The following is a 13,575-nucleotide window of genomic DNA, read 5'->3' as shown; positions in this document are numbered from 1 at the left end:
ATTTCCCTTATTAATAGTTTAATATGTGTTTATTTGAAATGTAAAATGAATCAAAAAGCATCCTGCAAATTGTCAGGATCATTTGTAAGACAATCCTCAAACACAGAATTTCCTTCTGTACCACAGGATTTTTCTTTGAAGCAAATACTAAGCCAACACTGAATGGAAACACCAAGGTGATTTGTATTAACCTTTGGCAGGGCTTGGCTCCAGTTTTGCGATGCAGGAAAATATGGAAATAATTTTTAAAAGTCAGATAAATGATCATTTACAGAGATAAGAAAAGCTACAGGAGATTTACAGAGATCAAGTTGATTGGGAGATTTTCCTAACTGGCAGATTAGACGAGACAGCCAAGGAGGGCAGAAATGCTCATTTTCTCCTGCATTGCCTCCAGAAAATTCACCTCTATGAAGAACTCAATCTTGCAAGGTAATCAACAATTCCAATTCTTGTGAATGTCAGCAGGAAGAGGTGCTCAGCATCTCACAACATTGTCTTAAATGAAATGTCAAGCTCCTTACCACCAGCAGGATCTTCTCAACAGCAATCCCCCTGGTATGGGGTAATGAACCAACAAATGTTTTTCCGTAAGAACTTACTTGGCACTCATTTCTAGTAAAAACAATTTCTCTCATACAGAGCAGTCTACTTATCATGTTATTTCCCTGAGTACTGATACTCTTAACATAAAAAAAATCATTTTGCTCTTTATTTCCTTATACAATTGTTCACTTTGGACCAAGGGGGCTTGATGTAACACTGACTTATAGCACTCCAACTACTGAATGACATGGAGTTACTCTAACTTGCACAAGTGTGCGAAGACACCAAAATGTTTTGATGACTAGAATATGTTACAAATGATACCATGTCAAGCATTCTGAAGTCTGCCTACAAATTAGTGATGCCCAAGACTAGAAAACTATCTGGAAAGCCATCAGGTATATGCCAAGGGTCACAAATCTTTTTCAGAGACATTTCAGAACTCTCTTTTGTAGCACTCAAGTAATAAAACTAAAAATGAAGGCATGCTGGCTATGTATCCTCACAAAAACACAGGTGCCAAAAAACAATGGATCTTATGAAACTGAAAACTTACCAGTCTCTCCTCTTCTGCCCCGCTTACCTCTTTTCCCTGGAGGACCTAAAAAGAAGATGGTGGGTTGTTACTTTTTTCCTTGAAATTATGTATGGAATATCATTTGTGTTCAGAGTAAGGCCATTAAATAGATAACATTACATGAAATCCCAAGACTTTGGCAGAGCAGTGGTAAAAAATAATCAGAATAAGATTTAGGAAGTTGAAGATAAAATTGACAGCTACATTACTCACTACAGGCTGTCAGAGAAAAGGCTGGGAGAAACTTTAGAGGTCATTCAGTTCATCTCTGTTACTCAAGGAAAAAGTTAACCATATCTAAATTATTATTTCAACTTCCACAGGCATTTTTTTTCCCCCATATTTCACTGTTCTGACAAGTGGAACATTTTTCTTTATGTCTTACTTGCTGCACTAAAACCCATCAATTCTTGTGCATTCTACCACAAACTCTAGAGAAGAAATCGTTCCTTTTATTTTCTCAAAAAAAGTCTTTGTGTTCCTCAGAATTGCTGCACCATTCCTTCAATCTTCCTAAACCAAACTTAACACAGGGCATTAAATTTCATTCAGTTGTTCCTGTATTAAGCCCAAAGATCAGCCTTTATTTATAACAGCAAATCCTCTGGAAAATGCTTGCAGCTTCTATGTGAAAACACAGAAGAGATGAAGAAACCATCGCATGGTTCACCATCCCCCAAACACTGACAAGGTTGTATGTGTTGTTAGACACTAAGGTGGCTTTGCTTCTAGTTTTTATCTGTTAGCCATAAACCAATGGCTTAGTCTTTGTATGCTTTCTGCTAAGGACCTCCTTTACTCCTCACGGTCCTTTCTTCACAAATATTTACATACTGTAGTCACTGTCTGCTGCCACCTCAAAAGAAAAAGAAAAGAAAATATTTTTGTCCCTTATTTCTGCAATTCAATCTTAAACATCCTTTCTAAACTGGAGACATCAGTACAACATTCTTCCTCTCTTCTTGGTGACCTTGATGTATTGTTCCTGAATAAGCAACGAAAGTACACTTGCACTTCTTATACAGCTTAGGAAGACAGCAACTGTGGCAGTGACATAGAGCACTGAAATGCTGCTGCTCTGAAAAGAGAACCACAGGTGGGACTCAAAGCTTCTGAGAGGCAAGTGCACGGGTGGAATTTCCAAAAGCAGCAACGCATGCAGGAGCACAAGTACCTCTGCTGTGGCTGTATCTCACCGTTTGTAATAGATACTAGGCGCACAGGTGGTTTTGTGGAAATAGTTAAGCAACTGTCTGCTACTTTCAGCAACTACATGATTTTACAAATCATCTGAAGTATCATCTCATAGCTTGAAAACACAAACGACAAATCTTACTTTCCATTATATATATATATTTGCAACAATCTGGCTTAAAAGACTAAGATGCTGAAAAGCAACACAGTATCACATTAGTGATGCTATTTCAATACATATGTTAAATCGTTAAAAAAAAAATAAAAAGAGAAGCAGCTCTTGCCTTGAAGGTAGAGAGGTTTACTGCTATCAGAACATTATGCATCTCACCGAAATCCTTCTTTCTTGTTCTGCTTTAAAAATTACCATAGTGGCATAATGCAACGCAAGATTAAGATAACAATACTATAGAAAGTATGAATGGTATAAGATATTCATAACCAACAGCATACTTAACAAATATATTTTGTTGTTATATGCTGAAATATAGTGAAAGCGTCACTCAATGTGGAGAATCTTGAAACTCTTCTAAAACACTTCAACCTCTTCAAGAAATAGCTATGGAAACTTCTTACACAGGTAATGGCATGTTATAACATGGTACAAGCTTCCATACACACATGCATTTTTTTTCAACCTAACTAACACTGAAAAGCGTGAGTCCCTATGCCTGCACCTATCCCTGCAGCACTCCTCAGTGGATATTTCTTGGGCTATTCCTCCCAAGCTCACAACACAACCGTGCAGCACGTTGAGCTGATCACAAAAACGGATGTGCAGGTCTGCAATACTCAACTATCTGTCAAGATGGTGGTGTTTGTAAACCTCATAGAAACTGTGGCATAAGAGGTGAATCCTGTACACTTCTACTGGGTTTTGGGGACCACTTGAGGAAATATTTATTTATTTATTTATTTACCAATACAAACCAATTCATTTTAGACAGTTAACCACAGATGGTTCCAGTTCACAGAAACACTAATGCTGACATTTAAGGTCATCACTAGATGACTTATTACTTCAGAAAGTACAAGAGCTTTCATGTTTTCCTGAACAGGCTGCTTTCTCTAAATCTTAACTGCTAACATCATCTGTTGCTCCAAGAGTTTCCAGTTATCAAAACCCTCGGCATTTTGCTATAAATATTAATTTTCCATCTGTCTATGCTTTTATAACTTTGCACTAATTGGAGGATTTGGTTGAAACTTACTGCAGCAGAAGGAACAGTGAATAAAGTTACACTAAGGACAATGTCAGCTTGCAAATCCAAAGATTTTTACAGCTTGCACAAGGTGCACAACTTGCCTGGGATAAAAAACTCTCTAGAACAGTATCAGAAACATCCATGCTGAATTGAATTTAATCCAGAATATTTAAAAAGTAGTTTGCTTTGAACATTTTTTTAATATTAAAATATAGAAAATATAGAAAATATAGAAAACTTAGAAATAAAAACAAAAGTTTGAAACTCTGGAATGAGCTGGGTTAATAAAGATTAATGATACTGAGCAATACGCAAAAGCTATTTTACAGTAGTTTGCCAATATACTGTTTTCCTAAGACCACTACATTTGCCTACAGGTAGGGAGTAAGAGTAAAATGCCAGATCAGCTGGTTTTCATTTTCAACTTAGTTTAGCTTCAAAATATTTGAAATAATTTTATGCTTCCAAAAACATTTCTTAATCTAGTTTTTATGAACAGAAAGTTTTTAAAAGATTTTTTTTCTCCTTCAAATGTAAAAAAAATATAATGGCACTGCTATTGCATATCTACGCAGGGAAGTTTGAAAATTAAAGAAACTGGGTGTGAGTGTGTGCTATACTTCCAAAAAACTAAGAGTTAATTACTTACCTGAATTTATCTTCTCAAGCACTAAATGTCAGCTACCCCAAAATTTTGCCAGTCCCCTCATCATCCTCGTGGCCCTCCTCTGGACTTGTCCCAACAGTTCCATGTCCTGTTGATGTTGAGGACACCAGAACTGCACACAATACTCCAAGTGAGGTCTCACAAGAGCAGAGTAGAGGGGCAGGATCACCTCCTTTGACCTGCTGGTCACACTCCTTTTGATGCAGCCCAGGATACTGTTGGCTTTCTGGGCTGCAAGTGCACACTGAAGCCGGCTCATGTTCATTTTCTCATCAACCAACACCCCAAGTCCTTCTCCGCAGGGCTGCTCTGAATCTCTTTTCTGCCCAACTTGTAGCTGTGCCTGGGATTGCTCTGATCCAGGTGTAGGACCTTGCACTTGTCATGCTTAAACCTCATGAGGTTGACATCAGCCCACCTCACAAGTGTGTCAAGGTCCCTCTGGATGGCATTCCTTCCCTCCAGCGTATCAACTGAACCACACAGCTTGGTGTCATCGGCAAACTTGCTGAGGGCACACTCAATCCCATTGTCCACGTCAGTGGCAAAGATGTTGAACAAGACCAGTCCCAACACCGATCCCTGAGGGACGCCACTCATTACTGGTCTTCAGCTGGATATTGAGCCATTGACCACAACTCTTTGTGTGCAGCCATCCAGCCACTTCTTTATCTACTGTCGTGGTTTAAGCCCAGCGGGCAACAAGAACCACGCAGCCGTTCATTTACCACCGCCACCCCCCCACCTTTCCTCCCCCTGCTCCCAGAGGGATGGGGAGGAGTATTGAAAGAATGTAACTCCCATGGGTTGAGATAAGAACAGTCCAGTAACTAAGGTATAACACAAACCACTACTGCTGCCACCAATGATAGTAATGATAAGGGAAATAACAAGGGAAGAGAATACAACTGGCCACCACCAGCTGACCAACACCCAGCCAGACCCGAGCAGCAATCTAGCTCTTCTGGGTAACTGCCCCCAGTTTATATAGTGGTCATGACGTGCTGTAGTATGGAATACCTCTTTGGTTAGTTTGGGTCAGGTGCCCTGTCCTGGCTTCCCCTCCTCCCTGGCAGAGCATGAGACTCACAAAGTCCTCGGTCAGAGTAAACATTACTGAGCAGCAACTAAAAACATCGGTGTTATCAGCATTGTTCCCAAGCTGAAAGTCAAAAACACAGCACTGCATCAGCTACTAAGAAGGAGAAAAATGACTGCTACTGCTGAACCCAGGACACCTACGGAGTGGCCCATCCATCAAATTGATGCCTCTCCAATTTAGAGACAAGTATGTAGTGTGGGACAGTGTCGAACACTTTGCACAAGTCCAGGTAGATGACGTCATCTGCTCTGCCCTGCCAAGAAATTGGCAAGCACACACAAAAAAAAGAGCACAAACAGAAAAAATTCTCGCATCCCACGCACAACAAACTTCAGTCAGATAACAGCTTTAGACTTTGACACTTGATACTTTAACTGAAATATAAGCAATGAAAGAAACAAGTAACTCTTCCCCATCCCTCAAATTCCACCAATTAAACCCCCAAATTCCCCTCAATCTTCAGAAGTAGCTGTCAAAATAACTACTGATGTAGTACCATTGTAAAGATCATTTAGGACCAGAATTTAAATATTAACAGCTTTTCCAAAACATTTTCAAAAATATTAACAATATTTAAAAAATATAAAAAATATTTCAAAAATATTTTAGTAATGGGTATTCTAACCCATTCAGTGATCCAAATCAGAAATAATTAGTACAGATAGACTATGGTCAGATGATTGCTGCGGTGCTGCAAAGGTTGCCTCAGTGTGCCTTATTTCTTGTTAATAATTTAATAATTTGTTCTCTATGTGCATAGCAGTGCCAGAGGTCTACAGCAGATCTGCTATATTTATACTGCTATATTTCAGACAGTTTTTACTAGATGAAAGACAATTACTATTGTATGTACTAAACTATATGCTTTGCCACATATCAAAAAAGGTCACATAAATCAGCCACACACATTAAGGTGTGGGAGGCAACATGCCATCTTCACACTTCAGAAAGACTCATCTGTGCATTTAACAGAGTAGATAATCTATCTGAATCTGATAGTTAAAAACACCATAGATCTTAATTTTGATCTACACATTTTTTTAAATCAGATACAACTGAAGGAGAATATAGTCTTTTAAAATTAATTTTTTATTACATTTTTTCCAGTGCTTAGGCTTGAATCTTGAGTTAAACTTGACATAATTGATTTATTAAAGACACAGAAGTGTAAAGATGGTGTACATTGTTCACACATTAGACAGAAAGAGCAGGGTTTTCTTCAGTTCATTTCTCCATCTACTTTCTAAAGATGAACAGTTCAAAAGCATGAACAGGTTGTCCTTGCTCAAAAAAAGGACTGACCCAATATCCTTTTTACCCTGACCCTAAAACAGCGTTTTCCTTCTCCGAGATATATATTTAGCTAGAGAAGAAATAATTTACATTGTATTAATGCACATTTATGAAGCACTGGAAAAACTTGGCTCAGGTTTCTAATTAGTATGAATCAGCAATTACGACTATTACATTGCTTCACAACAGTTAAGAACTTTGAAAACAGAGGGTCAGACAACTTGCAGTTTGCCTACATGAAGCTTTGGCTCTACAACATATATATATATATTCTAAACACTATTCCCATGTTGTTAAGGAGATAGATTCAATAATTATATGGCCCAAACTGGGAGAAAAAGTTATGCTTTAACAGTCAGATCTTTCAAATAAAGAGCTAAGGGTGGTACTAGTACACTGTACCACTAGCACCACCTGCAACAAATTCTACTTTCCAAAACAGCAGAATAAAGAGAAGGGTGAAAAAAAACAGAACTGAACAAAAAATCCCCAACCAAAACCCACATTTGGTGGACGAGTCCCTCTATCAGCTGCCAAGCATGTCAAAATGCTTTGCCATCTAGAAAGTCAAGTTTCACCCAATTTTGTAAAGTACAGTGGTATTATCAAGTAAAAGGAAAAGGATTTTATCCATCTCATAGAATCATAGAATCACAGAATATTTAGGGTTGGAAAGGACCTTCAGGTCATCTAGTTCCAACCCCCCTGCCATGGGCAGGGACACCTCACACTAAACTATGCCACCCAAGGCTCTGTCCAACCTGGCTTGAACACCGCCAGGGGTGGAGCATTCACAGCTTCCCTGGGCAACCCATTCCAGTGCCTCACCACCCTTACAGTAAAGAACTTCTTCCTTATATCTCAGGTACTACCAAACTCCAACAGGTACTTATTGGCCTTGCAAGAGCTGCTACACCAAACCAGTGCACCATCCTAAAGAGAAAAGTTCAGAATCCTGTTCCCTGTTTTACTGATGCCCAGGACTTCAACTCACATGTTGCTTGCTACATACACGGAGCTACTTTAAGGGTAATGAATATTTCATGTGTACATGAAAAGAAGGTTTTTCTGGTCATTTCAAAGGACATCCATTTCATGTGTAGTTTACAGCAACATAAAATTTTGCCTGTTAGTTGGAAAAATGAATTGAGCCAATTACATATTCAAAATGCTGAAGTTGGTAGAATCACTTCAGTATCATCAGGCATAAAGCAGCCAACCTTGCTGAAATCATGTGATTAAAATATCTAGAAGTCAGCTGAACCAAACCAACCAAGCCATCCGAACTATCCTTTCTGGTTTGATGTAACACTGGCAAAATAACTGCTGCTGGTTGCATTTCAAGTCCATTACCCAATTTATCAATGACTTCAACTCTCTCCACTTTCAGACTTCAAACCAGATGTATCATTTATTCACAATCCACATTTCTCCCTATCAAACTAACTCAGAAAGGACTTGCAGTGCTGCATCAAACAGAGCCAACCACTTGCTCCTCACAGGAAGAGGATGCTTCCCCAGCAAACTGATGCCTCTATGCTTTGCAGACACCAGAGCACCAAGTGACAGTGCAGGCCAGCAATGCAGGTAGACAGCAGAGCAGAGTGGTATCTGCTGAGCCTAACACCTCTTCCAGTGAAACACACATGCCAGAAGCAGCACAGTGATTCCACTTCATGCTAAATGATTCACTGTCCCACCCTGTTAGCCTCCTCTGGCTGGAATGGCCACCTGGGCAGCATGAGATTCAACAGACACATCCATGGTCCTTTTTCACAGCACTACCATCAAATCCATCCCAACTAGGGAAAAATGGAAGATTTCTATCTCCAAAGCTGAGCATGTTCTTGGAAACACTGCATGGATCTATTCCATCCTACTTGATCAGCATTTTTGCTCTTCCTTCTTTTCTCAGCTTTTTCAGCTCACATAACACTTGGACTCCTTTCCTCTGACTCTGCATAATCATCCCACCTGGCATGTTAGTCTTCTGCTTTGTACCTTGGTCTGACTGGGACGGCCTGCCTAAATTTCCTACCTCATAAAATAATCTACCTCATTTTGAGCCTCAGCTGGATAAATAACATTCATTGTTTCACACACAGTACATCATCTTTTTGGCTCACCATGAAACATCATTGCATTGCAGGTCTTGGATAGATGTCAGAGGTTATTATGGAACTTGGCTGAGAAAATGCCAAAATCAGTCGGTTTGATCCACAGCAAAGAAATCTGACCTCACTAAGTCAGATTATTTGTACCACTTCTGTGCATGCTAAATGCCATCTGGCTAGAGGCATCTAACATAATGTAATTTCACTGGTATCAGATACTACTGAGGGAGCTCAAAGAATCCCATTATCATCACTTATAAAATAACCAGAACTGTATGTACATACATAAATTGTCCCTTTTTCTTCTATGTTAGTTAAACATACTTCAAGCATGAAAGGTAATATCCCTTCCAAAAATTCTAACATCATCCAGTATTATTGTTCTGAATTAATTCTGTAACTATATAAAAGTCTAGTCTGTTTTTCCCTTAACCTTGTCAAATTGTTGGTCTAAGAAACCATGTGTGACAATAAGCCTCACTGTGGAAAAAGTATTTCATGAAGTATTTGTTTCTTTATTTCAATGGTAAATTTACTGGCTTGTGAAATCACAGATGTCACCTTCTACATTGTTGAGACTGAGAAACTTGCATTTTTTACCCAGCTTCTTGATACCATTGTGTTAAATAGCAGCCACATTTTTAAGATGTTTCTCTTGTTTATCTCCTTTTTAAGGTGAACATACCCTATTTTTTCAATCTCTTAACCTGACTATTCTCCATATTATTGTTATTACCTTTTCCTAAGCTTTCTTTGATTCTGCAATGAGACTTTCAGCATGATAAGGTTGAAATCATGCTTTTTCCACAGTGCTGAGCTCTTGCTCTAATATGCTCCTAGAGGAGAAGCACTAAGGCATGTCCAGCAGAGCTGCAGGAGTCAGCAGCTGGTGATTAACAGCCTGACACAGCCTTTCCTGCAGAGCCTGGCAAGAAACATCTCTCAGCCCTTGGGCTCTCAAGGACTTTCCCAAGAGCAGGTCCTCCTTTCAAGGATCATCTGTACTCAAAACTTGTTTTTATAATTTCTCAAAAGACAGCTCATTTTAAATCTGCAAGTTTCACTCTGCTTCATCTTTCCCCCTAACAATACATCGGCTCTATATTAAATCAAAGGCAAAAATTTCTTAAGACTTACTGCCTTCAACTATTAAGTAGAAGATAAACCCTGACAAGCGAAATGTACATAAAATTCAATTCCTGGCTACAGGTAACTGCTGGACACCCTTCCTTGCACCCTCCATCTACACTCCTCACAGACTTAGATTTTTAGCGCAAATGTACTCCACCTGTTTGGTCATATTCAGACCCAGGCACTGGGAGTGTTTGAAGTTGGGTTTTCCCTGACCAGCCCACAGATAGTTCATTGGGTTGAAGCTGCCTGAGAGCTTTGTAAATGCTGCTGTTGCTGTTCCCCATCACTAGACGCTTGAGTGTTTAAGGGATATGCCCTGTTTTCATTGCTCTTCTGACTAACAGCTCCCAGCCTATCAAAAGACTGAGTTTATTAAACACTTCATAAAACATCAAGTACATGTATCTTCTCTTAATGACACAATATAAGGTGGGTTATCTGCTTTCTACAGTTACCACACATGACCTAATTAATACAAGTAATCATTGTGAGAGCAAGTTGTTCTGTCTACAAAACCTCCTCCCACCAGTTTGCCTTTTTTCTCTATTTCATTGCTGGTTTCATGTTTTATATAAGGGGCCAGCGTTCCACCAAAAATGGCACCACCAGTTTACTTAACAGACTTGCAGCACATTTTGCATTTTTTTTCATCCTTATGTATGCTAATACTTTGACTATGTCCTTTGCTACAGCTGTAGTTTTAGGAATGCTTTCACAGGCCTTTTTGTACATGTATGAAGAACCTTTACCAAATCCTAGGAGTTTTGGGTTGCATTACAGTCCCCAAGCTTAATCATACTGACATTTGCTCTCTTTCTTTTCTGTTCAGTAAAAGGACTTGGATAGGAAACACTGCTGCTTAAGTGACCTCATTTCAGGAAGACTTAACAATGCAGAACAGACAGATTCTTGAACTTTGCATTTATCACAGGTTACTGCATCACCAAAGTGCTGTGGCAGAACATGTGTAACTGATGATATTTAAAATACTGTTAGAGGTGAAGATTCACATTTATAAGGCAACCAACGAAATGATTCACCTCAGATCACAGCTTTTGTGTCCAGCTAGAATTATGATCTATCTTTCTAAAGCAATCTGAAATAGATCCCAGTAGCCTGGGCTGGAAGAGTTTGCTGCTTCTTAAAGACTAAGTTTTAGTGGTGAGGCCACTAAAACTATTTTAAAGAACATAATAACACTCCAATCACACATGGCCATCTTTGCAAACACAGAAATAGCTGCTATCACCTGGCTGAATAATAGTGCTGAGGAACAGCTGAAGTATGTAGGGATAGCTATTCTATACTAGCAAGGCATGAAAGTCTTCTCATCATTTCAACTTGCCATTCCATTGTATTATTATCATGCCATATCAATAGTCAGCCCTATGATGCAAAATGCATGTGTCATATTGAGAAAAAAAATATTTAAGCTTCTTCTAACTTTTTCAGATACTAATGTAGATTAAATAAGAAATGAGATATAAAAATTAAATCATTCTTCAGCTTCAGTAGAATTTAAATTACTTTTAGGAACAGATTTAGACACTTTTTGAGGACATGCAGCTATACCGGATGGTTAAATAACTACACAGTGCAACTGTAGTTGTATAAAAAAAAAAAGTTTCAGAATTAAAAGTCCTTAAAACATAATCCTGCATCCAGCTTTAAGAAATCACATTATAGGTCAGCTTCAAAGTTCTGCCACCAAGAAAATGACAAACCACAACGTAACAACAATGGGAAGCACAACACCATCTTTGTCAAAAGCAGTGCTCTGGACACATTAACTCTCAAGAAGGATTCTGTCACAATTCTCAAGAACTAGAAAATCTTTCTGAAGTATCTGCACAATAACACAGGCTATAGGTCAGGACAGAGTAGGACTACAGCATTCCATGTAGTGCTGTTGAGAAATGGGGACTTTTCCACACCAGTGCACTCTCCTACCCCAGTAAACATCAGGTACCGTTCCATACAGTAAGCACAATGTAGACTTCCATCCTGGCTGTGGCTTTCACATTACTTGTGTCAAGTTACTCTCAGTCTGAGTGATTTTTCACTTAACGTCATGGTCTTGCATGTGCATGGGATACTTTGGTCATTCCTTTCTCAGGGGGTTCCTTTCGACCTCAGGAAACCCATGTCCTCAAAGATTTCTCAAAAAAAAAACAAAACAAAGGTGCTCAATGCTTCTCTTCCAAGGAAAAAAAGGATGCCTCTCCCATGTCATGGTGGGATGAACGCAGGTTTAGATATATGGATCACACCAGAGCTTAAAACCCCCAGTACATTAGAATGAAAATAACCTGTTCTATTTCCTTGCAAGTCCTACATCAATGTGTTCCTTCTGCTATAGCTTCCCACCAATTTCCTTATGTTCTTTTCCTTCGTCCTTGCTGGTCATATAGATCTCAGCTGCCAGATCCAGTACAACAGCAACTGTGTGCAAGAGATGGAGAAAAGTCCTGCTGGAGCACCAATATGCCAAGTAGACACACCCTCAGTATTCCTGGGAGATGCAGCACAGGCTATTGATTTTGCTCTGGGGCAGATGAGATAGTCATCTCAGTGCAAACATGGGCTGTATTAAATGTATAAAGACAATGATTTTTCCAAGGCTTGTAACTTTGTGATATTAGTGTAGTCTTTTCTCATCACATGACAATAGCTGAAAATCATATAAATCTGATAAAACCACCAGCCAACCTTAAATCTCAGTCTTTCACTCCAGATTATGGCTTTGAGATTTTATTAACAAGTAACAAGTAAAGCCAAAATATATTACCTTTAACTTTAATTCTTAAACATCTGTCCCTGTTTAAAAGGAAACACCAACAGACCGGGGTTAATTTTTGGCAAAAAGATAAGCTGCTGAAAACCGAGTCTCACAATGGCAAAGAAGAGGCAACGCTAATAACAATACGTCAGCTACTCAACCCTTACTGCACTTGGTTGTGTTATTTTCACTGGCAGTAGCAAAAGTAAAATTATCTAAGGATCAATGATTCTGATTTCTCTGAATGCTCATTGTAGGCTGGAAGATTTGCTACAATTTTCAACACATATTGATTTAGATTAGTGCAAATGCTTTTAAAAATTTCACTTTAAGTGTTTTCAAATAGATATTTCACTTTAAACACCACAAAACACTGAAGATAAATTTCAATTTTTACACTGTTCTGTTACAGCACCTACAGAACTAGACAGTTCTTGAAAATAAACTTTATTGAGAGGGTATAAAATAATCTATAGTAAAATTATTATTTTATGTATTATGGATATGATACTGAGATAGCTGCCATGTGGCCAAAGAGCAAGACACTTTTTAATCTGCATTTTAGATGAACTTGTAAAAGAACACGGCTTACCAATATACCTGTTTACAAGCTGTAGCTGAACCAAATACACTTTGAAGTGCCTACAGTCTCTTTCAGTTTTAATGCCTTTTGTAAACCTGCAGTGATCTACCTTAACCTACTCAATCAGCTACTCAGCTTTTCAACACATTCTGGTTTTTCTTCTCAGCTCAAGCCTCAAATCTAAAGTAGTGACACAAACAACATTCCCATCACATAATTTGTCCTATCAGTTTCATTTTATTCTAACAATTTTCTCCTGCAAAGTCAGTGAACAGCTTTTCTAGTTTTTTAAAGATGTGGAATATCATCAACACCATATTCAGTTAAAACTGTACAACATGAAACAAATATTTAACATCCTAGACTATCTCCACTTACACT

General features: G+C 38.6%; 1 protein-coding gene across 1 annotated transcript in view; it reads right to left on the bottom strand.

The window, feature by feature from the left end:
• COL25A1 (collagen type XXV alpha 1 chain) overlaps window positions 1–13,575 on the bottom strand; it is a 299,864-nt gene that overhangs the window by 145,921 nt on the left and 140,368 nt on the right. Inside the window, exon 3 of the mRNA XM_062636654.1 lies at window positions 1,103–1,147. Within this exon, the coding sequence (XP_062492638.1) occupies window positions 1,103–1,147 (45 nt within the window). The remainder of the gene's footprint in view (window positions 1–1,102; window positions 1,148–13,575) is intronic.

This window comes from Pezoporus occidentalis, unplaced genomic scaffold (assembly GCF_034315485.1).
Source record: "Pezoporus occidentalis ecotype Australia unplaced genomic scaffold, CSIRO_AGI_Poc_V1 ctg49, whole genome shotgun sequence".
In the NCBI taxonomy this organism is placed as follows: domain Eukaryota; kingdom Metazoa; phylum Chordata; class Aves; order Psittaciformes; family Psittacidae; genus Pezoporus; species Pezoporus occidentalis.
Note: the sequence above shows the minus strand (reverse complement) of the source record. Positions and strands in the feature narration are given on the sequence as shown.